Genomic DNA, 27,465 nt, shown 5'->3' on the forward strand with positions numbered 1-27,465 from the left:
GGGGAGGAGGAGCAATTTAAGGGAAAAGAACTGTTGGCACATAATTTAAGTTTATTTTGTAAGAAAGTTATGCAGAGCGTGAAATAACAAATGGTAACTGAGGGAATTGACTTTTAGAGCTAGTTTACCATATACTAGCGTCGTTACTTTTAAAGTTGAAGCAACGAATACGTGGACAGGGTCAGCTGGCCCACAAACGAAGGAACTAAAGTTGACGTCTCTTGGAAGAAAGAAAAAGAGGACAGCACGCTTTAGCGCAATGCACGGTGGATGACAGCAAGAGCTAGTCGATACTGCTGTTCCTTTAAGTTGAAGAGTTGCAGCATGCTACTATGAATCTCCTATTATCTTTTACTCGTGATAGAATAATGCAGATGGCAGAGTTCTGTGTAGTATGAAATAAACTTTGTTTTTTAAGTATAAAGGACTATGTTGTGGTCATAATACAAGTAAGGTGTTTACGAAACCGTTTTTATACTAAAATATCGTACTATATTTGCACCAACACTATACATGTTCATTAGAAATTTTATATATCATAAAATCTATTAAATTTGAAGACTATCTCCTGAAAAGGGGAACATTTTCACTACTGTTTTATTAAATTATATTTTGAAAGCTTCCATTGATGGTTTATTTTCCTTCCACAGGTCTGGTGTGCTGATGCTTCCTCATTGCAACTACGTGGATCTCTTTGAGTACGTACCTTCTATGAGACTCACCAAGCGCTGCCACTATTTCGATGTGTTGGATGATTCTGGCTGCACGTTTGGCACGTGGCATCCGCTCGCAGCTGAGAAGCTTCTCACGTTGTCTTTAAATGTTGCCAGTGACGAGACAGTGTTTGCAGAAGGTTACGTCCGTGTTCCTGGCTTTGATAAATTAACGTGTTAAGAGGGTGCTTATGTTATACCTGCACTTGTTATTATTACGTCACAAAATTATTTCCGATAAGTTTTCTTAAGAAATATTTTGTTTGTGACCTGTTTTTTTTATATATGAAGTTTATTTTTATTTATTATAAATGCAAAGGTCCAAAACTTTAGACATTACTGAAGAATAGACTGATTTATAACTATTATGATGCATTAGCTTTTGTGAAAGTAAGTAAAAAAATTGCTAAACAAGTTTATATATATATATATATATATATATATATATATATATAACCGGCTACTTCTTCCCGTTCTTCTCTTTCTATATATGATAGACAAAGATGAGAAAGAGACAAGTCTATCTTTCTGCTACTGAACTGTAAGTATGACATATTTTCTTTAACACAACAGTAAATTGTGGTATCATCGGGGATGCAAAAACAATAAAATGGTATAACCTTACTTGACCCTCTATATATGTGAATGTAATATCGTACATATTTCGACTGAAAATCTTCAGCTTTGATCATAATAGACGTATACAGTGTAGGGATGTGCAAAACTGGTTTCTGTAAGAACCGGAAAATCGAATAACTGACGTTTCGGTTTTCTCTTAAATGAAACCTTTCGGTTTCCACCGAAGCTGTTCTCTTCAAATGATTTTTTTTTTCTGAAACTAGTGTCATTTTCACTGAAGCGGTATCTGTTGTTGCTCTTAAAGTACTCATTTCCAAGCAAGTTAACTTAGAAGGAAGAATTTTTATTAACAGGAAACCAATTCGGTTTTAGAAAATGAAACTTGTTTCTGATAAAACTGTTTTTTGTGCTCGCTAATACAGCGCTCATCTGGCTACCTAAAAACCGGTTTTTGTGCTCGCTAAATACTGTGCTCATCTGGCTTGCAGCAGCTTTTCTTGTCCACTTCTCTTCTTAAAACTTTCAAAATAACCTCCAAGATTTAACGATTTTCAGCCGAAATATTGAAGAAATTACAGTGACATTTGCTTACAAATCAGTTACACAGGTGCACTTGTATTGAGGTAACAGCAGTTTATTGTAAAAACATATCGAAACTGTAGACTTAGGAAACGAACTTGTACTTTTTCCTTTTGGACTTTAGTTTGAATCGTTTTAATTATCACAAATTTAATAGAAATACCATCAAGTAAGAAATAATAATAATAATAATAATAAAATCCAGCAATTTTTCAACAAGTATACAAGATATTAACTTTGGTATACACAAATTGTTTAATTGTATTTATTTAATTGTTGAAAGTTTTCAACTGGTAAGTTTGTCCATACCAATAAAAGTTATCAAAATACAATCATCCCCATAAGATGTGATAGAAACAGCAGTAGATATTACGCAAAAAAAAGAAAATTACCGCTGATGATGATGGGGGTTCCCATTGAAAACTCCGCCAATTAAATAGGTATATTGATGTATATCAAGTTGTAAATTAATAATTGTTATGCGTCAGCTTAGTTCTTTAAATAAATATGTAAGATATGTAATTAAGTAATAACGAATTAAGTAATGTCGAAAGTTTTGGACCTTGTTTTAGTTATGCATTATGAAAATAGCTTTATTTATTTATTTTAATGTAATATATAAAACTGTAAAAGTGTTAATTTATTAATTTGTTACTGATTTTAAGTATTTTATTATACCTATACAGATTTCAGATCATATGAAAACATTTTTAATAGGTCTTGAAAAGCCCAAAGTATGATTTGTGTTGTTGCAATTATGATGTGTTAGTCTCAATATTGTAATAGGTTTATATCATGTTATATCTTGTATGAGATATGAAGGATTCTAGTCATTTAATCTAATCGTGAGGTATGAGATTCTTCGTCAGGTATTTTATTTAGGTGTTGTTATGGAAAGTAAAAAAACGAACTGTAGGCTTGCCAAAAAAATGGAAAGTTTATCTGTGTTCTACATTTGTTTTAATTTGTAAATGTTGGAACAAACTGTAGTGTAATTTAGTATTTTCGTCATTCCTGCGTGAAAGATAATTTTATTTTAAGTTTGGAAAGGAGTTTATTGTATGTAACTTTATAGGGCAGTCTTGAATTACATTTTGACTTTGGATAAAAGGGTTATGACGTTCAGGTAAAAAAGACTGAAAGTGGCAGGTTTTCACATTATGATATCGTTTATTATTTTTTCTGTTTTTCCATGTTTCATTTTCTTTATCTCATGGTATTAATAATGTATATGATGTGAAGTAAGTCAGTAACAGTTTTTAATGATTAAACGTAATAAATATATTGGTTTGACAGGCTTTCCTAGTTTTAAGTGATGCTTTTATTCGTATCATTACGTAAGGAGCACGTTTAATTTGGTGATTTTATTGCTTACTAGAACTTTTTTTCTTTTGTTTAATGTCCTAAGATTATGCCCTTTGGGCTAAAGAATACTTGAATGTATCTTTGATTTCAAATTAGGAGGCACAGTGACAGAGCCCTTACTTCTGGTGCGTGAGGTCCCTGGTTCGATCTTCTACCAAGTAAGTTTGTGGTGGACATCATCATCTCCGTGGAATTTCTTGGGGTACTTCCGTTTCCTCCCACTTTCTCATTCCACCAATTATTCCATAATCATGTTTTAATCCCTTAGACTAAAGAGCATAATCGTGGGACGTTAAACTCAAAGATTTCATTTCATTTTTGATTTTAAATTAATTTATTAATGACTTACTCATAATTTACCATAATTAATGTCTTCGTTAAGCTCACCGCTCATTTTTTTATTTCAGTGAATAACTTATGTGCATAAAAAACAAGAAATACTTTGAAAGTGAACCAAATAGTACATGCCAAATGCTATTACACGAACTATTCGTATGGTCATAAGTACCCAACAATTATGACGTCATAAACTGCATACCCAACATTTTTGGTCTAAAAAGAAACTTTGAGTGCCCAACAATTATGACGTCATAAACTGCATACCCAACATTTTTGGTCTAAAAAGAAACTTTGAGTGCCCAACAATTATGACGTCATAAACTGCATACCCAACATTTTTGGTCTAAAAAGGAAAGTTTGAGTGCCAAACAATTATGACGTCATAAACTACATACCCTACACTTCTAGTCTAAAGAGAAAAGTTTGTCTAAATAGTTATTAGTTTGTTTAATAGCAGTTTTTAAATGCTACTTTACTAACTTTCTAGATTTTCTTACATTCATTTTTGTTCAAGTTATTGACTAAATTTGAGGCTGAGAGTGGCGAAGAACCTTAAACTAATTATGATTTTAAAAAAAATCGTTCGTTGTAATTGATTAGTTATTACGAGGGCCGTCCAGAAAGTAAAGAACGATTGCGCACCTCCCTCTAGCATTGCGTTCGCATGGGCAGCAGTTAGCTCCTTCCTTCACCTCAGCGTGAACCTAGTCTCAATGCTGTACGATCACGCTACTTGTTTTTGCAGCAATTCAAATTGGCGGCGCCAATCGAAAATCCCGCCAAATGTGAAGTACGGAGTGTCATTCGTTTTCTGAACGCGCAAAAAGTTAAGCCTATTGAAATTTATAGGCAAATTAAGAATGTTTATGGTGATAGTGCAATGAACGAGTCATCAGTGAGGAAAATTGTGCATTATGTTTAATCAAGGAAGGATCAGTGTGCATGATGATGAACGGAGTGGGATGCCATCACTTGTTACGGAAGAACTGAAGGAAAAAGTCGAAATAAAATTCAGGAAAGCCATCGCTTCCCTTTCAGCACGTTATACAAAAACAGCTCGCAAACGATGATGAACTCAAGCAAGCAGTGGCAGCCTGGCTCAAATCTTTTGGCGGCAAATGAGTATAACCTCGGCATTGAGAAACTAGTCTCACGTTATAACAAGTGTCTTGACAACTATGGTGATTACATAGAAAAGTAAAGTAAGGTCCTGTGGCTTTATAAATAAAGTTTTGCGTTGATATTTTTTTATTTTTATTTAACCATGCCTAATAGTTCTTTAGTTTCTGAATGACCCTCGTAGATATTTGAAGCTATATGATATTACAAAACATCATACGTTTATTTGTTTATGAAATATCATGACCGATTTTTGACAAAATTTTATTTATTTTTTTAATTAATTAATTTGTTTATGTAGTTACTGTATATACTTCAAAGTTAATTGGAAAACTGTAATTGTTATTTGTATAACTAGTAGGGATCGTTATTATTCCATATGTGATTATTGAAGTAATATGGAGTTGTCCTTGAACAATTAAATCTGCCCAATTTTTATTAAAGGTTAAAGGCTGTAATTCATGTTTACGCTTAGAATTGCAGGGAAGACGGCGTAGAGACTGCCAATATTGTTTATTTAAAATTCAGTTGTTTTTTCTAGTCTTCCAAACATATTCTATTCGTTTAAGTTTTATTTTAAAATACATATACACTAAAACCTATCTCAGTTGGCCACCCTTGTTTCCACAGAAAATGTCCAACTTAAAAGGTTTTAGTGAATTAATTGATTTACAAGAAAATTTAGGTAGAAGAATATTCAACTTAAACTATTTTTATTTTAATTACGTTTAATTTGATATCCTTCTTGATTCAAAATAGTTTTATTTTCTTTTTATGAGTCTGTTGCATTTTCAGAGATTGTAATAGAATTCAAAGGATTTCCTGCCGAATGGTGCCAGGAAACAAAACGAGTTGGAAATATGAAGCTGTGGTTAGTCATTGTCCTCAAAGATGTTTTCTGTTAAGTGTTTGAAGGTGGAAGTAGATATTAATTCATTCCTTTAGTTAATTAGTTTTCGTATTTCATATGATCTAGCAAATTTAGATTTATTTAAACCATTATTGAGTTTAGAACATTTGTGTGATGTCTACGAAAATGTGTAATGCACAATGTTTGTGCCAATGTGTTTGTGCAGATGTTAAAAATGGATTTCCGGCCTTTTATTTCCAATTTTCGTAATATGTTTGAGTATGAATGCATGTAGACTAAAAACAAGTTCCTAGCTTAATAATGTATTTAATTAATCAAGGTGGTTCTCACCTTGGTGGTCATCAGGGCTTGATAGGGAGATAAAAAGTTTGACTGAAGGCTGTTCGAAGCTAAGTGAACATCGTCATCTTCTCGCATGTAACCGTTAATTTGATGTCAACCTAATATTTTTTGTTGTTCTCTAAAAACTTTAATTATTTTTATTTACATATTATCTATAGTTCTTTCAAAGTGCAATAGCGCATAAATAATTGACTATCGAGGCCTTTCTATATTTACTACCAATGATCTTTTATATTTCTAAGTTTTCAATAACTTACCATCTCCTATATCTTCGTTACTATAAACAGTGCCATGCTATAAGGGGGGGAAGCGAGCGGGACGACGGCCCCGGGCGCCAAAGTAAGAGGGGCGAAAAATTCGGGAGGAAAAAGAGAGAGGAAAAATTACTTGGAATATTACTAGTATGTACTTAAATCCTCTTTCTGCGTTAGAAAATGGTTCTATAATATTACTCATATGTTAGGAAATGCATGTGCACATCTATAAAATGGAAGGGAAAAGTAATTAAAAGTGCCCAAAATCAAGGAAAAACATGGTTTATTTTTTAAACTTTTCTTACGCTTCGCGCTAACCATATGGACGCTTCGCGGTTGGTCCATCGACCTCACTCATATGTACGAGGGCGTCATTGTATACTCTCGCCCTGAGCGCTGATTTTCGACGGCACGGCACTGATTATAAATACTACTTCTACTCTACTCTACTCTTCGAATTTCGCCTTAAACTGTAGATTCACGTCGTATATAGCCTCGGGGATGAAAAATGATGCTAAACTTCAGTAAAACAAAGTAATAATTAAATCGAGCATTAGTGAATGTTGAATGCAACCGAGTTGATTTTGCTTTGCAGGAAAGTGAATGACTAAAATCTGTTACTATTTCAAAACATTCTCTACGCGACAGTTGCATTGTTAGCTTTCTACCAGTATCATAACGGCCCCTTAGACCCTGCTGCGCGGGGACTTCAGGGCCATCCTTAAGTTATAAAAAATTCGATTTGCATAGTTTTTTGTTTTTTTTTTCTGCGGGTGGTCCCAGAGGTAGTTCGTCGCCACTGCTTTAAACGTTTTTTTGAGTTGAGTTGTTTCTTTTAATTTACATGCATTTATGCTCGAATAATTCATGAGCAACTACAAGAGGGAGAGAACCAACTTCACCTCAAAAGTACATTAAGTATTTTCTGTGAAGCAAGGTTGATAAATGTAACTATAAATATAGATATGTATTGTATATATACGTATATTATAATCCTGGTAGTCGCTGTTATTGTTGTAAGCTTTAACTATGTGTATTATATACATATATTCAGATGTAGTTAATATTCTGTTGAAAGTAATTTATAACAAAATAATTGCTAATATTGATTACTAATGTGTATACAAAACTTATTAATCAAGATCTTGTTAAATTGTTAAATATAAATTAATATTCATTAACTTAATTCTTAGTAAATGACTGTGCCATAACAGAATTTTTATAGTATATTTTTTCTTGTGACTTTTAAATTCATGTTTTAAATATATTTCTTAAAAAAACATTGTAAGTAAACATAATTTGCTAATTTGCAATTAGCTGTAAATGTAATTAAAGACTGACCAATAGCATTTTCTAGTAGACAACATATTTGTAGTAATTTTTTAATCCTCTTTTTTCCTAGTGAAAAAAGTATACTTTTTTCCCCATCATTCATGTTCGCTCATAATAATTTGTCATAATTATAGCAATGCCGGATTTCCTAACTTCCCATTTTAGTTTTGTTAAATTTAGTATTGAGAAACTTCTATGAGCGAACAACGCTTGTTCATCTTAAAATTGGTCATCAAAAAGAGTTGGTTACTTGCTTTTTCTCAACACGGTATCTTTGTTATGTATACGAATGCGAAACACACACACGATACTGTAGTGTAAATCTGGATGGGTGTATTACCCTTCAGAAGAAAAAGGCATCGATTAAAATTTTTGGCATCTTTCATTCCATTGCAAGAATAACGAACCTCTGTTTTTCATTATTTGGAATTAAGTCCAATGCTCACGTTGTATGATGAATATTTTCTGAACAATTTCTTTTCTTAAGGTTGGTGTAAAGGGACAAATTTTTGCCGGTAGATGTCACTACAGTCTTCGTATCTCTCTCGTGTATTTTTTACCTTTCACGAAAATTCACGATTTCTCTTACAAATTTCAACCTAGAGACTTTAAATTTTTAGAGAAGGAACTTCATAACCTGTCGAAGGCAACAATCTGTGCCGATTTTTTATTTAGAATTTTCTTCATTGTTGAAACAGTTATATTGTCAAAGGTTTGGATATCCATTTCAATAATCAAGCCATTTCAACAATGAAGAAAATTCTATATAAAAAATCGACACGGATTATTGCCTTCGATAGGTTATGAAGTTCCTTCTCTAAAAATTTGAAGTCTCTAGGTTGAAATTTGTAAGAGAAATCGTGAATTTTTGTGAAAGGTAAAAAATACAAAAGAGATATACGAAGACTGTAGTGACATCTATCGGCAAAGCTTGTCCCTTTAAACCAACCTTAAAGCTCTTCGGTAAGGTCACCTCACTTTTTAGTATTTTAGTAGGTAACTTAATGGCAATGAATAAAATCAAAAATTTAGAAAGAGAGCCAGATAGCATCTTTATTAAATGACCTAACGATTGTTTTCAAGGCGTTTCATATAATACGAAAATTTGAATGCCCGACAGACATATCTCATATACAGTAGAGTCCGGAAAACTTGGCCTAATGTGTACCGAAGGATGGGTTATCGGGAATAGGGTTAAAAAAGAATAAGTACGAGTGTTTCCTCAGAAAATACAGAAGTACTGTTCTTGTATGTATTGCTTGCTTGAAAATACAACAGAGAATAAACTGCCCAATTACCGTTAAACAATTGTGTACATTAAAATGAACATTAATGAATATACACCGTACAGTAATTTACCTAAGACAGACTTCAGAAAAATACTTTATGAAGGCATAAAGCTGTCTATGATGAAAATTAACTAAAGATATATCACATTGATGTAACACCTTGTCTTCCGTTCCAAGCGCTGCTATCGGCTGAAAGAATTCCACTCCCTTTGGTTAAGGCTCTCTCGCTTTGCAACCCTTATTGGCTCAACGCATGGGTGTGTTGAGGGTGTGAGCTTTAGTTCGCATTTTTGCCACGGCTCAAGACATTTTGGCAGCACAATAGTCAACTAGCTATTTTTTTTTACGCATACGGTCAATGACCTTGAACAGGTCTGCACACGGGGCCTTTTTTTCTGCCCTGCCAAGGTGTGGCCCAGTTATCCGGGCTGTTGAGTTATCGAGTGCCGGGACTCTACTTTACTGCGCACCCATATTTTTTGGGTACAAGAAGAGTCTGGAAACAGTCACTCGTTTATTTAATAGCATTTCTGAAGGTATTAACGGGCTACTTTCTATACTCTTTTAAACTACGTCAACAAACGAGGATGTTCTTAGTTCGAACCGTTCGTATACATACGTTGTAGGGTATGTTTAGGTATAACATCGACGTAGGGACACCTATTTTGATAAAGTCTTCTATTTGTTTACAAGAGTACACTTTTCGGATGGTCCCGTATAAATTTCACCAGAGCTGATTATTATAGTCTTCGGAGCTAAACAATGAAACACGTCAAAGGATGCAGTTGTGTTAATACTGTAGTTAACCGACTTTATTGTATGCAAAGTTACGCATAACTTCAACATACATGTACTGATTTTAACCCTTTATTGGGCAGTGTTGCCCTCAAGCAACATCGCATTCTATTGCGTTATCCGTTTTTTTTTAAAGATAATAATAATAATAATAATAATAATAATAATAATAATAATAATAATAATAGATCATTTTCTGCTTTTGAAAGCGCTTCTTGAAGTCAGTTAAATTTTGTTTTAAAAAAAGTTTTTTTTTTTTTTTTTTTTTAATCACATTCTTCATTGTCTTTACGTTATTCACTAAAATTAAAAACACTAGAAGTGAACTTAGCGAAGAGGCTCGAGTGTCAGCTGATTAAATACAACTGAAATACTCGCCCTAACATCAGAGTTCGTAAAACGCGTTATCTTATGCATTTGGTAAGTCGTTCCTTAAGGCCTTCTGCAATACATTGGGAAGTCTGAATCTCTTTATTATCATCTGAGCCCGATGATTTCTGAGGACAAGGAAGAAAATCGGTAATAATAATGTACACTACAACATTCTCATGATCCAATTCACAGTAGTTTGCAGAACCTGAAAAATGAAAGAAAATCCGTTGTTTCACGTCCCAGCTGTTGTATACCCTGTGGGCTAAATGGGACGATGATTAATGGAAGTTGATGAATAATTATGAAAGATTTGGTGGAGAATGTGAGAGAAAACTGCAGAGCCTCGAAAAAACCACGGACATAATGTTATCCGCGAAAAGAACTTACATGGACTGAAATCGAACCAGGAACCCCTTGCATCAAAAGTTAAGTGTTCTGCCGCTGATCAGTCATGCTTTTTTATTAGTAACAAATGTAACTATAGTATAGAATAGTTTTCATCTATGTGTAATATTGTATTGCTAGTAGGTTGTTTCATAGATGAAAACAAGAAATACCCGGTTAAGAGGGCACCATATGCCTGTCTCCCCGCCTCATGGGTGGGATGAGGAGTCATCGTTGAATAGGCGTTTAAAATACATTATCAGCATTTCATATTATTATTATTATTATTATTATATTATTATTATTATTATTATTATTATTATTATTATTATTATTATTATTATTAAAAAGACAAGCAGAGGTGGTCACTGAAAGGAGTTTCACTGTAATTGGATTTTAATATACAGGGTGTGTCAAAAATATGTATACGAGCTTTGGACACCAAATTGAGCAAGGAAACTTCTTGTAAGTAGTGGTCATAATACGGGTCGTTTCTGACTTGGAATTACCAATATATATAAATTTAAGTATTATCCCACCCTTACTACTTCTCGCATTATAAGAGACGTCCAAAAAAAATAATAATAATAATAATAATAATAAAATAAAATTCATGACCTTAAAGTAAAAATAATTTACAATTAGTGCTAAATATCGTAATTAAAGTCTCGCCAATAGGATTTTCTACTGGCCGTCATGTTTGTAGAAATTTGACTGTCATTGTCATTCGTTTCTTAGTTTTGATGTTCTGTGGAAAATTAAACCTATCGTAGAGATCACAAATGTAAGTATAAATGCCGTTGGGTACCCAGCATTGAGTTACAAAGATTAAATCTGCATTTTCGATAGCTTCTGTTTTTGAAACTAAGGATGTGTTTCCTTAGACATGTTTATTAAGATCTTTGTATTGATTATTTTGGTTTAAGGACTAATCCAAAATTCCCTTACAACTTTTCAGACGTCGAGAATGTAGGAATAAAGAAAACCGTTTGCGAGAGGAATTAGATGACTGACATTAAGGGTAAAACTCCACTTTCCCCCCTTCGTGGCAGTTGTGAAGAAAACTATTAGTATTGTCACCAGCAAAAATGCGTACCTTCCCCTTACTTATTGTTTGGCCATTACTTAAGAACAGGGTTGGTAGACTTTTTTTTTTTTTTTTTTTTTTCAGTGCTAAAAATGGTCCGGGCAAGGATTTAGCAAAATGGGAAAATACCCTGCTTTTTGGAGTACAGACAGCTATTCTAGATTTGTAATCTATATGAAATTTGTAATAATTCTGTAATTGTATTATAAAATCATGTGTATTTATGTAAGTCATGCTTTCTCGCTAGGAGCATCATTTGGGGCACAGCAGGGAGTAATATACAGCGGGTTTCAAAACAACACCGACAACGTTTGGGAGGTGATTCCTGATACTAAGATAAGACAAAAAGTATAGACCAACTTGGGTGCAGAAATCCGTCATTTCGGAGTTATAGGCTGCTGAAAACATGATAAAATGAACTTTAAAGGTCCATAGCTCCAAAACTATGGGACTTACGTGGTCGGGTCAAGACTTCACTTAGGAACTAATATGTGCCCTATCCAAAAACACATGTTTCAGAATCCTGCAGTACTCACCCAACAATTTTTATAGAGAATTTGGCTACTGGCATATAATTTGAAGTACTCACAAACTACCTCTATAAAAATTGTGGCGGAAGTACCGCAGGATTTTGAAACATGGATATTTGGATAGGTCACATCAGTTCCTAAGTGAAGTCTTGACCCAAGTATGGTAGGTCTCATACTATTGGGACTATGGGCCTTTAAAGTTCATTTTTTCATGTTTTCGGCAGCTTATAACTCCGAAATGACAAATTTCTGCACGCAGGTTGGTCTATAGTTTTCATCTTATTTTGGTGTCAGGAATCACCTCTCAAACGTTGTCGGTGTTGATTTGTAACACCCTGGATTATATATATATACTAATCAATAGTACAGTAATATACTAATGGAAAACGTTAACTCCACTTATATTGGTGAAGAATTTTGTCCCTCTCTGCTATGCTACTAACAGATTTGTCGAGTAATAGATAATAAATCTTTTAGTGAAATCTAAAAATATCCTCTATTTAGTCTGTAAGGTAGTAACTCTACTTAAGGAGGTATGAGCAGGGGGAAGGGGGAGGGAGACGGTGCTTAGCGGTATAGCGCTTACGAATGTAAGAGGTCCCTGGTTCGATCTTAGTTCATGTAAGTTTATGGTGGATAACATCGTGTCCATCGACTTTCTGAAACTCTCCACTGTCAGTCCACCAATTCTTAGAATCATTCATTTCCGTTAATCATCGGTCTCTTTAACCTACAGGGCATAAGCGTGAAATGTTAAATTTTCAAAAGAGAAAATAAAAGAAGAAATTGACGCATTGTAGTACTGTTCTTTGACGTAGAGAAGAAGCAATCTAAGTTATTGATGAAAGAACAAATGAGAGTGCGGATGCACTTTTGCTGCTGCTGAAATGTAGTTCATGCATTCAAGTTAATAAGCATTTAAAGCTAATATTATGGACAGCCACCACCAAAAGTACATACCTAACCCTACATGTGTTCTTTACCAACAGTAGTCTCACCCTTATGGTTATATAGTTAGCCCTTTTGTCTTTGTTGGAGATACACACGATTTGAATTTCACGTTAATTAAGATCCACACACCTTGTATTACCTTGGAGGCCGTAAACATAAAACCAATCAATCCATATTTTATCAGAAGTGGATCAGTTTGAGAACACTTTCTTGTAACTTAACAGAGACATTTATTTTCCTTTACGCAAAGCCAACTGTTAATAATTATTCGACTAGCTCTAACATCTTCCACCAACTAATTTCATTCCAACATAATTTGCAGGTATCTTGGTTGTTGAAATCGAATGTAGTTATGATGTGAAAATAGGATGAGTACAAGCAGAAAAGTGTTATTTAATGCTTTATTGTCTCTGCACCGAAGTTGTTTTCATATTAACACTTTCGGGACTCATAACAAGTATAGGACAGGCATACAGTTTACTAGCTAATCGATTAAAGAATATCCTTAACTTTTGCAGCTTGTCTATGATTTAGATTACCTGTAAAACAGGGAGGAAACTGAATTTTAGAAATCGTATCGTTTTTTCGAAAGATCTGATGTTTTTAAAAGTATTTTGAGCTATTATTGTTCGAGGGTCATATTTTCTATTTTGCCAAAAATGAAGAAAATTTTTGGCGTTTCTGAGAAATGGTTGTAAAAGTTAGCAAAATTGATCATCTTCCGTACTCCATTAAAAGTAAAAATTAACACAGCTTAAATTATGCATATAAATAATTTTAATTTCCACCTCTCTCTCAACAAACAAATAAATTAATTTTAAAATGCGGATATAAACATCTTATTAACAACATAGCGGCTTAATCCTGGAGTTTATAAACTGATAGCAAGAAAATAATTCAATGATAAATTTGTGATTCGGAGTTGAATTACTTGGCAGTCCTATAAGTATTGAGAAAGTTTAAATATTGCAAATAGCGTACTTGAAATAATAAAGTTACAATTTCTTGTGGAGTGTATGGAATACATTAATATAATGAATTACGTACTAACAGTCCTTCAGTTTTCTTCCAATATTTCGACTGTTACATTCCGAGACTCTTCCTCAGGGACACAATAGCATGACCTTTTACATATATATATATATTATTAAGAATATGATTTTCATATAAATTTTGTATAAACAGTGGTATTTTAAAAGCATTACGAAAATTTTATCAATACTGATAGTCACTTGCAGTTACCAGTATATTGTGGGTTACTTCTTTGTTACTGTATAGGACAGTATTATCCTAAGTATTATAAGTATGTATCCTAAGATTAGTACACTAATACTACTTACACCATTTTTTTACGCAATTTTATATTCCAGATTTCTTTCAACATGTACATTCTTCTTAATTAGATTCGTAGTTCTAATCACTCGCGAGGCAACTTATTTAAATCAAAGCGTGTACAATATAGCCAGATCACAGTACTGACCTTACTTTTGTATCCACATCCATACCACATTTTGATGTATTCAGAATGCATATTTAAACTGCATTCTGCTAATTTTACCTAACAATGCTAATTTTACATTAATGTTTGTTTTTGTTGCTGTAATTTGTTCCAATCTCTATCCAGATTTCCTGTAACGGTATTTAGTTTCGGATTTCTTGTTCCAATGTAGTATGCTTCAAATACATTTCTTTCAATATTTGAGTTAGCATGGTGAAGAAAATATCTTACATTGAGTGTTTGGCTACTTGAAAATGGTTTTGTAACCCTGAGATAGCTTCTTTGTCCTGTCCGAAGTCGCTTATGTGCTTTTTAAGCCTATTGCTAAAAGGTCTTAATCATTCCTGCATGTTTAGCTTCACATGTACGAGAAATCTCGTAAATGCTGCTTAATGTATTTTTCTTAATAAAATAACTTTTACATTGGCTTATGTACTTTCCATGTTCCTGGGGAGTTTCAGACTAACATTTAGTTTTAGGGTATAGTTTTTTGGTACTTTTCAGAGTCTGAACGCCAAACTTGGAAAGAGTGGGAAGAAAACTCATTTGAAGGCCTTTCCTCTTGGATTTTCAGCTTTTATCGCCATTATTTAAGCTTCTAAAAATATTAAAGGAATGTTGTTTTAACATTTCTAGAGTAATTAGACTATAACCATTAGCGAGACCTATATTAGTAGTACGTTTATGAAATATTCATGGAGAATCACTAATTTGTAAGCTCTAGTGTACATATTTATCCATATATTAGCTTTTACCTGCCATGGATATCCTGATGTTTTATGAAGAAAGTAGTCAATAGCTGATGGTTTCGATGAGAACTCAAGGTTTCCAATCACAGATTTATAGAAGACCATCAGCTATTGACTACTTTGTTTACAGAACATCAGGACATCCATGGCAGATAAAAGCTAACGTATGGACACTAGAGCATACACATTACTAACTCTCTATGAAGATTTCATAAAGAATTGGGGCCGCGGTGGCTCAGTGGTAGAGCGTTCACCTCTGGTGCTTGGGGTCCCGGGCTCGATCCCAGCCCCCGCCAAGTGAACTTTGTGGTGGACAAACACCGTGTGCGTGGGTTTTCTCGGGGTTTTCCCGTTTCCTCCCACTTCCTTCATTCCACCATTTCATTCATTACTCATAATCACCGCCTCCTTTAGCCTAACCGGCATAACCGTGGGACGTAAAACTCAAAGATTTCATTTCATTTCATTTCATAAAGAAACTTAAACGTATTACTAACGTAGATCTCGCTAATGGTTATAGTCTAATTACTCTAGAAATGTGAAAACAACATACCCTTAATATTGTTAGAAGCTTGAATAATGATGATAAAAACTAAAAAGCCAAGAGAAAATGCCTTCCAGTGAGTTTCCTTCCTGCTCTTTTCAAGTTTGGCGTTGAGACTCTGAAAAATAGCAAAAATGCACAACCTAAACTAAACGTGAGTCTGAAACTCCCTAGGAACATGGGAAGGACATTAAGCCAATACAAGAGTTATTTTGTTGAGAAAAATACATTAAGCAGCATTTACAAGATTTTTTTGTACATGTAAAGCTAAATATATAAAAATGATTAAAAGAAATATTAGCAATAAGCTTAAAGAACACGTAAGCGACTTCCGACAGGACAAAGAAGCTATCTTAGGCTTATCAAAGCATTTTCAAATGGTCAAACACTCAGTGCAAGATATAAATTTTCTTCATCATGCTAACTCAGATGTTGAAAGAAATGTATTTGAAGCCTATTACATTAGAACAAAAAATCCAAAACTGAATACCGCTACAGGAAATCTGGATAGAGATTAAGGAGAAACTTGTTGAGAAAACTTGCAGTATACATAAAAATGCATTAAAATAGATATTACTTATAGTGGTAGGTTAATGTACTATTCTTAGGTGTAATTATATATTGTTGTGTATAGTAAAATAATCGAGTAGCTCACAATACGCTGGGAACGGCAAGTGATCTTGAGTACTGATAAAATTTTCTAATGATCGTAAAATACACTGTTGATACAAAAATTATGTGAAGATCATATTGTGAAAAAAAAAAAAAAAAGTGCTTGAGCGATTATATGTCTGAGGAAGAGTGTTAGAGCATAACAATTGAAGTATTGGAAGAAAGATTGAGAGAACATTAGTAGTTAAGTAATCCATTATACAATATAATGTAAAATTTTATAAAAAATGTTCTCGTGTCCAAATGTTACAAACATTCCAACTAATTGTTGTAACATGGATATAATTTAAGAAAGAGCTTTATCGTTGATATGTTGAAATTAAATGTTATTATAATATGAAAACATAAGTACAAATATAAACAAGAAAGTATTATTTAGTATTTTAATTTTCTCTTCGCAGGCATGCAGTTTTAGTGACGTTTTTGCAATGTAATAAATGATCAAAAATTACTCTTTAATTTCTACAGCTTGTCTATGTTCAATTTAGACGACCTGTAAAGAAGGGATTAAACTGAATGTTTGAAATCGTAACTTTTTTACTAATCTGATGTTTTTGAAAGAATTTTTGAATTGTTTTGGGTTATTATTTTTATACATTATTATTCGTATTCATATTTCCATTTTGTCGAAAATAAGAGAATATTTCGCGTTTTTGCGAAAATGGTAGTTGCATTTCATTAAAAAATAGTAAAAGCAAGCTTAAACCCTAATTATAAATCATACTTTAACTTCCATTCTCTTCTTAATAAATAAATAAATAAAATTCGGATATAAGCTTTCTACTGAAGTCACAATGTATGAATCCTGGAGTTTATAAGCTAATTGCAGGAAAACAATTCGATAATAAATTGTAATTCCAACTAAAACACGTTCGCTGCTGCTTGACCCAAATGGATTTCAACTGGCACCCATTTTATGTGGCTATGACGACCTTTGGCATCCTAACCAGCTCCAATTGTAGATTACTCTCTCCTTCACGGTACATGGATGGAGCTTATGTTATAGTAGACGGCGTATCAAGAGAAATTCTTGCGCAAAAAAAAAAAAAAAAAAAAAGCCTTCTGGCACATGTGATGACTCCCGTGTTTCAAATGGCGGCAGGGAACGTGTTAAATTATAAAATAAATAAATAAGCATTGAGGAAATTTAAATACTGTAAATACGTACTAAGATACAATTATATAAAATTGTTATCATGTCCAAATGCTACGCACAAACGTTCCAACTGATTGTTGTAACATGGCTATAGCTTAACAGAGAGCTTCGTTGTTAATATGTTGAAGTGGAATGTAATTATAATGTGAAAACAAAAGAACAAATACAGAAAAAAAAAAATGATATTTGGTATTTTTTCCCCTCGATACTAAACTTGTTTGTCTTACATAATTTTTACGGACTTCTGTATACATCATGTAATTTGCCTTCGTTAAACGTAGGGTTACCATACATTTTAGGAGTTATTTGAAGAAATGAAATGAAATATAAGTGAATTACGTTTCACATTGTGAAACAGCGGTAGACTTCAAACTATTCGAACTCAATGCTAAAAGTAGACGCAGTAGATCTGTAACTTCCAGTTGTTATAAGGGAGATAAGTTTAGAGATGGAACTAATTTTTGGGACGCCGAAGCCATATGAAGAAAATCCATTTCCTATCTCTCAACGTTTTTGCTGTATAAAGCTTAACATTTGGTTCGGAAGTGGTTGTAAATTTTTACAGCTTCCGGTTGCATTAGAAGAATAACGTTGGAGAGGGAACATATTCTTGGGGTACTGAATCCATGTGAAGAAGTTACTTGTCGCAACGACTACCATTTTTGTTCTGTAGCGATCAACGTTAAAACTGGAAATGGTTTATTACGGCTTGAATAGAGGGTTAAGGGAGGTGGCAGGAGCTATTCCTGGAAAGATGAATGGTTAAAAAAAATATTCGCTATCGTTACAGATCTATGATCTATATTGAAACCGTTTGAATAGAGGATTAACGGACTGGATGGAACCTATTATTGGAACGCTGAATCGATTCCAGAAAACCGCTTGTCACTGTCTTTTATTGTTTTTGGTCTATGGCAATCAACATTGTGACGGGAAGTAGTTAATTTCAACTAATTCCAGTTTATATAGATGGTTAAGGCAGTAGATGGAACCTATTGTTGAGGCGCTGAATCGATTTCAGAAAAGCACTTGTTGGTATTTCTAACTGTTTTTGATCTCTGGAAATCTAGATTGAAACCGGAAGTAGTAATAAGTTTCTACCATTTCCAGTTTTAGTAGAGAGATGCAGGTGATGATAGTGTCTTGCTTCAGAAGCTGAATGGATTAAAACATGTTTGTCGCTGTATGTTACCGTTTTTCGTTTTATGGCGATCAATGTTGAAACCGGAAATGGTTAATTTTAATCATTTCTAGTTTGTGACATAGACATCCACCTCTATTTGTAACGTCCTGTACTTTTACCTACAGACTGAATTAAATCAAACAAATGTGAAATTTCTTTAACCAATTGTGATCTTTATTTAGAGCCAAAGTGAAGAATTTTCTACATTCGGTTGCCAGAATATGACCTAAAGCAAGGTAAGTCGCCAAGTTTTTTTTAAACAAGAATGTAGAACAGTAACTAGGTAAAATCATTAATCAAACAACAATTTCAAATTTTTTTTAGCATCTATTAACAGTTTTTTACATCCACATTGATATGCTTATAATGAATGGCACATAAATTATTCAGACAAGTTAGTGTTAACATCTGGATATAGGTCTAAAACAATCATTCCAAACTGAATGCTGCTGTTCTTTGTCTCAGCCAGTTGCAAATGTCTGGTCTAAGGTCAGCCGCATATTCACCAGAGGAAAACCAACCGAACCGATACAGAGGGAGGCAGAAGAAGATGCGGAGAGAAAAACGTAAGAGCATTAATTATGTTTCTTAGTCACAACGTTGGAGATGCTTTTTGCCTCTATCACTTGTTCAAGTAAATATGCGATACAAAGTTTTGTTGCATTGCTCAGTATTGAACGTCAGCTCGGCTATCCTTTCCTTTGGTCAATATACAGCCGACCTAAAACAAGCTGCTGAACAATATCTTGCTGCAGAGTAGATTAATGCTCTGAGAGCAAACAATTGACGTCACAGCTACGAATTCGTGGTCAAGGAAGGCATACGATACAACACTTCGCGAGATTTATATATACCAATAGGTGGGTATATTAGAAACACTACAATAGCATTTATGGAGCTGCTAATTGAGTAGTTTTCTCACAAATGTAGTGTATTTTGAATTGAAATAAGTTAAATATTTACATGTTTGACGCTCTGCACTTCGAAAAAAAAAATAATGAACGATTAAATACTAGTAAATAAATGAGGAAGAATTGGTAAAAAAGGAACGTGGAAGAAAACAACATGAAATTCAAAAATTTGATCTTGTTTACAACAAAATAACGCTTCCTGGGATTGAATCTCGAAGCAGAGGTGAGTAATCCATCATTGAGTCGCCCTGCTCCTCTTAACATTAGTACGATCAATGAAGCTTAAATATTACAATGAAAAATATAAAAGATAATAATTATAAATGCGTTAATATCTTCAATTACATTTTTCTAGAGAATCGAATATGGCAAGAAATGAAAAGACTTATTTCTTATTAGAAGGATTATGGTAGGTATATCTAATGAGATTATGATTTTAGTCCTGATTTTGTGATAAATTTCCAAGATCTGTTGCCAACAATGATTACAAATCGATTGCTACTTCTGCAATAAACTGGGAGAAAAATGAGTTATTTTCTAGATATAACGAAACATCTGTGGTATGTTTAATATACCATAAAGTATTTCACTATGTAACAATATTTAATGGCCTTTTCCAGTTGTAGTTTTGTTTTATTTTTCTATTATAAGATGCATTGATTATACTTATAATCTATTACATTCTTCATTTGCAATAGTTTCATAAAAAAAAAAAAAAAAAAAAAAAACACACACAAGAATAAATACAGTGTGGACTATTCACCTTGGAATCCTATTATGGATTTTAAACTAATCGATAAAACACGCTGAAATTTTGTACGGCGAAAATACCTACAGCGCATTGTTCAGCATCCCATGTAATGCCACTTGTTTAACAATGTTTCCTTGTTTTAGTTTAATGTCCCATGATATTGCATCTAGGCTACAGAAGAATGATGATAATGAATGGAATGGTGGAATTTAAAACGTGGGAGGAAAACTCCAAGAAAATCTGCACACACGGTGTCTGTCCACTACAAAGCCAACTTAGCGCGAGGTTGGCTTGGCCCCTGAGTCCTACGCACTATATATGAAGAAGACACACGCCACTAATGCATCTGCTGTTATCTCTATTTATTTTTACTGCTGAATTGGTTGAGCTGCTAGTCTTCGTCGGTTCTAGCTTCAGGGTCGTAAATTGCTTACTCCCAGAGCCTTAAGTTGGATGTATCTGGCCTAAGATTATTTAAAAAGCAGCATGCTCTCGTGGACAAATTCCAGATTATAGACTACAAGATAATAATATCACAAAATAAAGCAGAGAACATGCTACTTACAAAAACGTATCTAAATGCATTATATTTGTAATTGAATAACAAGATTAAAAAAAATAGATGTCGTTGTTCCATTGTTTTCTTTCCGGTCAAGTTAAAGGCATACTCTTTGTATTGGGTAAAATGAACGACAACAGTCCTGCTCCTGCAAATACATATACAAAAAGAAAAATACAATTAATTATCTTCAATTTTGTAAAATGTTCTTTAATGTCTTTAAAAAACAATTACATAAGATACGGTAATATTTATTATGTAATATTTTGAACCTCTAAGCCAACACATATGCTTAAGACCTGAAAATAAATTATTTTTCACCCTTAGAAAACATACATCTTTTACATGATTTCGTCCTTTTTTAACCTTTAGACGACGAATACTTTTTAAGTGATTTCATTCTTTTCTTAACTCTTAAACTATGACTACTACTTACGTGATTTCGTTTTTTTTTTTTTTTTTAAACTTATAGCTTAGTATGTTACATTATGTGGTGCAATAATACAAATCTTGTAAACTAAAAATATAAATGAAATTTCTTTTTTAAAATTCGTAGAATAATCGCAGAATAATGCTGCATTAGTTATAAATTTGCTTCTGCTAATGAGATCTAGTAGTTGGTAGTTTTTATGCATGCGCAATGAAGTGTTGAAACTAGTAAGATGGAGTTGAAATTTGTATAATTGAATAAGTTAAAAATTACGTTTCAGCTATGTTCGAAGTTGAAAAACCTAACCATTACCCCAAAGGATCTAAATTACGCGTAGGAAGAAGACAATTTGAAGAAAAAGGAAAAATGAGTGACTACTTTATGATATTATGTGGAAGTTGTACCTGTTTTGCGAGTTATTATAATTTCTGAATTTTGTGAATAATTTCGTTATATATTGGTGTCTGTCATGGGTAAATGAGCATCCATTGTGCAAGGCACATATTCTATAAAGTAAGGTTTGTTGGAATATCAATATTAACTCCTGTGAATCTGATTTTGTGTACCTGTGAACCTATTTATTTTTACGTTAAATGGTTGGCAGCAATACTTAAAACAAGTCAAGTTACGGAACGTTTTGATAGCAAATGCCAAGTATTATTTAAAAGAGCTTTAATTGGGGAATTTTATATATTTTTCTGTTAAATAACACTTGGTAATAATCGTCAAATACATAGTTCATGAATTTGGTTATCTTAAGTGAAAATATATATACATATAGATGTATGTTATCTGCTGAAAATTCAACTTGTTTGTTAAACGAGTAGTAAACATATTATAACCTGCTACACTGTTCTCATCTTGCTGGGTTTTGTCATCATTAGTTGTCAGTGCTAGTTAATTTGAGGTGTGCATTTCCTCGGATACAAGTTTTTATTTCAGGGAAAACTGCTTGTGCAAGTTGCCCAATACTGATTTTTTCCTGGGGCATGATAGATATATATTTCGCTTTTACGTTACAAGAACAAATATTTTTTAACGTGATTTCGCTCTTTTTAACTCTTCGACGACAAACTAGATTTGTTGAAGTTTTCTTAAGTAGCTGTAGCTTCTAGCAGATTTGTACCAGAGGGAAATGACACTTCATTATGTTTGTGATTAATCAGGCTTTCAAGTATTGATATTTTGTAAATTCTATGGAGAATAACAAAGAAGTATATCCACTAAAATGACGTCATGACTTCCTTGCTGTATGTAAAAAGTTTACTGGGGATTATAAAATGCAAGTAACGCGGTAACAAAATAAGGACACTACGAGTTGAGTTGAGTTGACTTTGAGTTTAACGTCCCGTTCAGCAGCGAGGCTATATGAGACGTGGACCTACTGATTAACGTGGAATCCGAACCACATGAGCTCCCGCCGGGAATCGAACCCGGGTCTCCCGCGCTAAGGACACTACGAATTTTCATCACATGAAATAAACTGTTTTAATATAAAATATACTAATTTAACAGTTTATTTAAACGTTATTTCTAAGGGTTAATGGGGATCAATCTCCATAATAAAATAATTTCCTTTTAATAAAGAGACATCACTCTGTATACTAGTCGAGACTTAAGATCTGACTGTAGGATATGACGAAATTAATGAAAGTTGTTTAGACTTACTCAACGTCATTGTTGAAGGCAGAGAAATTGTATTAATCTTTCAGTTTAATGTCCCACGATTATGCCATTTAGGGTAAAGGAGACGGATGATTTAGGCAAGTGAATGATGATGGAAGAATTGGTGGAATGAGAATGTGGGGGAAAGGAAGTACCCCGAGAAAACCCACAAATACGCTGTTGTCCACCACAAACTCACTTTGGCGGAAATCGAGCCAGGGACTTCTCACACCAGAGGTAGAGACATTGTATAAGGTTGCAAATTTATAAACTGCAATGAGTGTATATTGTAGTTAGTCCTAAATGTTGGAAAATGCCTTTTCGCTGTTTTTTCATTTTAAAATGGTTTTCAATGTATTTATTATTGATACTTACCAATCAAGATACCAGCAATAATAAAAATAGGAACGAAGCAATCTACGTCTACCAAAGCACCAAACATTACGTTCCCTACGAAAGAGGCCGCCATACCAGACAACTGTGCTAATGAAAGAGCTGTTGCCCTGAAAATAAGAGGAAGCTTTCATAATACAAGAATACAAACATAATTGTATCGGCTTAGAACAGAATATTGAATTGTTAATATAGTTATAAGTACACGTGAGTTTTTCTATAAACTTTTAGATTCTATGATACTGATAGATGAAATCTTATTTAACTTTCAGAAAGTCATCCTAAAGATTAAGACGTAAAATATCAATTGGGGTATTGTTTGACTCCATCTTAGAAACAATTAAAACTATTACTAGTTTGGATTGTTCTAACCTTTTCATGTTTCATTGTCATATTACAATAAAACTAGACTTAAAACACAAATGTTCGTTACAACAAATCAATTAATATTTTGGCTGGTTCGATTTGCTAGCAGTGAGGCTATATAAGACGTAAACTTATAGTTTAACGTGGGATCCAGCCAATTTGACTCCCGTCGGGAAACGAAAGGTACACTCATGTCCAAAATTATTGTCGCATGTCTATGAATATGTTGCTGTAGGAATATAATTTGATAACGAATTCGCCCGGTATTTCTTATAATGTTAGTATGTGTATAATCGGCAAAGACATGTATGTGGCAAATTTCATGTCAAAAGAGCAGTAAATAAGAACAATAAAACGAAAATAAAACTTTCTTGTCCATTTAGCAATATTTTGTTTTACTCATTCTAATTTTCGTATTTATAATTCTTTTCCTATGAAATTTACCACAAATATACATTTCCCGATTATACACATAGTATTAGTATTAAAAGTAATCTGCAAAATCATTATCAAATTATATTCTTACAAGAATACAGTTATAGGTATGCGACATGAGTGTACCTACGCTAACCACACAGTCACGAGAAAGCTCAAAAGAATAATTTGATATCAATCCAATTACAAGTGCATATTAATGAACTTATGTCATTTAACCTATGTAGAAAGTGGTTTCTGAGATGAAATAAAATATGTAATGGATCTAGAAGTAAAAAGTGGGGGGCAACCAGAACCCAGTCTATGATAGGTATTTCATGAGTTTAGTATAAGCTTTCAAAAATATGTGACAGTTGCATCATCACCATTTTTATTTAATTTTTAAATAAATCTTTTAATTCAATTTTGCATATAATTATAAACAACGTTAATAAGTATCATTTTCGTTTTTGTGTAAGTAAAGGACATTCTTTATTTTCCCTCACTCTCCAAAAGTAAGATGTTTTCTTTTTTTTCCGTATACCTGTTGTTAAGGCAAAAACATTATACAACCCTTCTTTTGTCTCTTAATACCCCCGCTGCTTGAGCCACTCAAAAACCACACATACACAGGACCCTCCGTGAGCCCCCCCAAAAAAACAGCTTTTAACATTTTTTTGTAAAATTAAAAAAAATAATAAAATCTAAACACGTTAAATAAAATCCAAGTAAAAAATAATCTCTGCAAATTTGTCAAAATCACAGCATAAACCATATGTCGCCACGCAGTACCAAAATAAAATTTTGACACAGGTCTGTAACTTGGTTCAAAAGCACGCACAAAACTACAAGGCGCCGAATAGACCCCTATAAAAATTTTCTATATTACATATAAAATCTAAAAAAATCACATACGTCAAAAAAACGACGCTCGAACACCGTAAATAGGCAAAAACCAAAAAAATAAAAATTTAAAACATCAAAATAATCTAACGAATAAGAAAACAGAGACAAAATCAAAAACACCGTTAGAAGCGTATCCAAAAAAATCAACAGGTTAAAAATTCAAAACTCCAAGGCAGTCGTAAAAAAATTCATCACCGGGAAACATCATATCACCACAACACAAAAACACACCCGGAACTTACACACACACACTACATTTATAATCAAAAGTTAATCCAACAAAAATAATGTGCGGCTAAACTCACCGAAGCCGAGTGTACAAACTAACAATTTTTCTAAGGCATACAAAGTTACACATTAATCATCTTCAAATATATTTAAGTATATATGTAAACTTTTAACGCTGCTAATATATATATCGCGAAACGCTTACAGACATTTTTTTTGAGTGACAGAATTTTACACTTATAAACGTATTTACGAGCAATTACAGACAATTAGCAATAACGGATGGCCTACATACTCACCGAAAGCACTTAAACTAGTTTCAATAATACATAAGTTTTAAAGTACTATACACAATACTTAAAAACAATAAATACTATTTATCCGTGTAACACTACACTTCTAACACATAAAGTGATGTTGATGCAGGTCACGTTTCTGAGTGTTGTTAAGAGTGAAAGTGCAAAAGCAAAAACTTGAAAAAAAGTTTAAACAACAAAGAAAACAGCAAAAACAAAAAATGGAAAGGTTGGAAAAAAAAGCAACAGAGGCAATGCTAACGCATGGAGGAGACCATAGCTGCCAAACTCGCTAAAAAGCTGAATATGCAGGCAAAAAAAATCACATACAGCTGCAATTGCTCGAGGAGAGGATCCAGCAGGAGACGGAGAAAACAAAAGAATGGCTCACCTAGCAAATTAAACAAAAACAAAAATTAATATTAAAAAATATCAAAAAAATGCATTCCCAACAGGAAAATCAGGCTAAAACAAACAAAAAGGAATTGCAAAAAGGCATGCAAAATGTAAAAAGGCAACTTTCTGTCCATGCGGAACAAATGACAATGCTGCAACAGGTGCAAAAGAAAAAATGGCCAACCGCGTTAACAAATTAGCCAAAAAATCAAAAACAAAATAAAAAAATAAGCACTAGTACGCACCCAAATACGGATACAGGAGAGACTTCAAGGAATCAAACTGCCTCACCTCCACCATTAAATGCATCAGTCATTGGCAAGGATTTAGGACGGGACACCGCTCAGTCCCAAAAATCAGTAAACACACACGGCAGCGGTCAAAGCTTTTTAAAAGCACCAAAAATCAATAAACTGCCAACCTTCAACCCTAACGCCAACGCCAGTTTACCGTCAACATTTTTAAAACAACTTTTAAACAACTATAGGCTCTATAAAATCGCTAAATCCAAACTCCTCACGATCCTTCCCAAAATCCTCCGAGGTGCAGCAAAAATGTAAATTAATAACCACTTGCATCAATTCAAAACCTTTAAAAATTTTAAAGTAGCTTTCCTCAGAAACTTTCAGAGTAAAGCAATCATACAAAAAAAGCTAACTCAACTCCGCAACACCCAATACCGCCCTAACTCCCAAAAATCGCTGCAAAAATTCTTCTGGGAGAAGGTAAAGTCATTCAAAAAGCCAAGTCCGACAATGTCGGAAACAAAAATGTTATCCAATGTAAAAAACATCTTGCCTATTCGGGTACAGCGACAACTTATTAAAATCCATCTTCAAAACACAAAACAGCTGTCCATAATATTGTGGAACAGTGAAAAGTTAAATCACATCAAAAGCCAACAGGAAAAACAAAACGCTCAGCAAAGCCAACGGGGTGGTGCAGTGCAAAGTTCCAGGAGAATCAGCAGGTGCAAGCAACCGTCAACACAAAACAAAACTCCCGTAAAAAAAAGCGTCCACACCCCTACCGTAAAAAAGGGAGAGCCATAACACAACCAAACAAGCAACCAGTACAAAATGGCCTAAAACATAAAAATATACAACCAAAACCACAAAAAAAAAAAAAAAAAAAAACACGGCTGGGGCAACATTTAAAAAAAAACTCCAGAGGAGGAAATCGAGGTCCACAAGCTAGCTCCGCGGCTAAACAGCCAAACAAAATTCAAAAAATCCAAACGCAAAAAATGTCGCAAAAAACCAGCAATCGCAAAAAACATGGTCCTAGCCGTCCCCAAAACGCAATTCACACAAAGCAAAGCGACAGGGAGCCAAATTCAAGTCAAACTTCTAAACAGGCTCTAAAAAACTAAAAATTAACTTTCAACAGTCCAGGTTCAAGTCAAAGTCACGTAACAGCTTACTAAAAAACAACCTCAAATACACAA

General features: G+C 33.5%; 2 protein-coding genes across 2 annotated transcripts in view; one reads left to right on the forward strand and one right to left on the reverse strand.

Annotated features, from left to right (window-relative positions):
- The window catches only part of SiaT (beta-galactoside-a-2,6-sialyltransferase), a 55,892-nt gene extending 49,774 nt beyond the window's left edge, over positions 1-6,118 (forward strand). Inside the window, exon 5 of the mRNA XM_081769665.1 lies at positions 651-6,118. Within this exon, the coding sequence (XP_081625791.1) occupies positions 651-894 (244 nt within the window). The 3' untranslated portion in view covers positions 895-6,118. The remainder of the gene's footprint in view (positions 1-650) is intronic.
- Positions 6,119-18,958: 12,840 nt separating this feature from the next.
- The window catches only part of LOC145693571 (synaptic vesicle glycoprotein 2C-like), a 199,910-nt gene continuing 191,403 nt past the window's right edge, over positions 18,959-27,465 (reverse strand). The window contains exons 10-11 of the mRNA XM_081769666.1: positions 23,395-23,522; positions 18,959-21,072 (exon numbers count right to left, since the gene is read on the reverse strand). Coding sequence (XP_081625792.1) covers positions 21,017-21,072; positions 23,395-23,522 — 184 coding nt within the window. The 3' untranslated portion in view covers positions 18,959-21,016. The remainder of the gene's footprint in view (positions 21,073-23,394; positions 23,523-27,465) is intronic.

Source organism: Thermobia domestica, chromosome 8 (genome assembly GCF_964235325.1).
Source record: "Thermobia domestica chromosome 8, izTheDome1.hap1.1, whole genome shotgun sequence".
Taxonomy (NCBI): Eukaryota; Metazoa; Arthropoda; class Insecta; order Zygentoma; family Lepismatidae; genus Thermobia; species Thermobia domestica.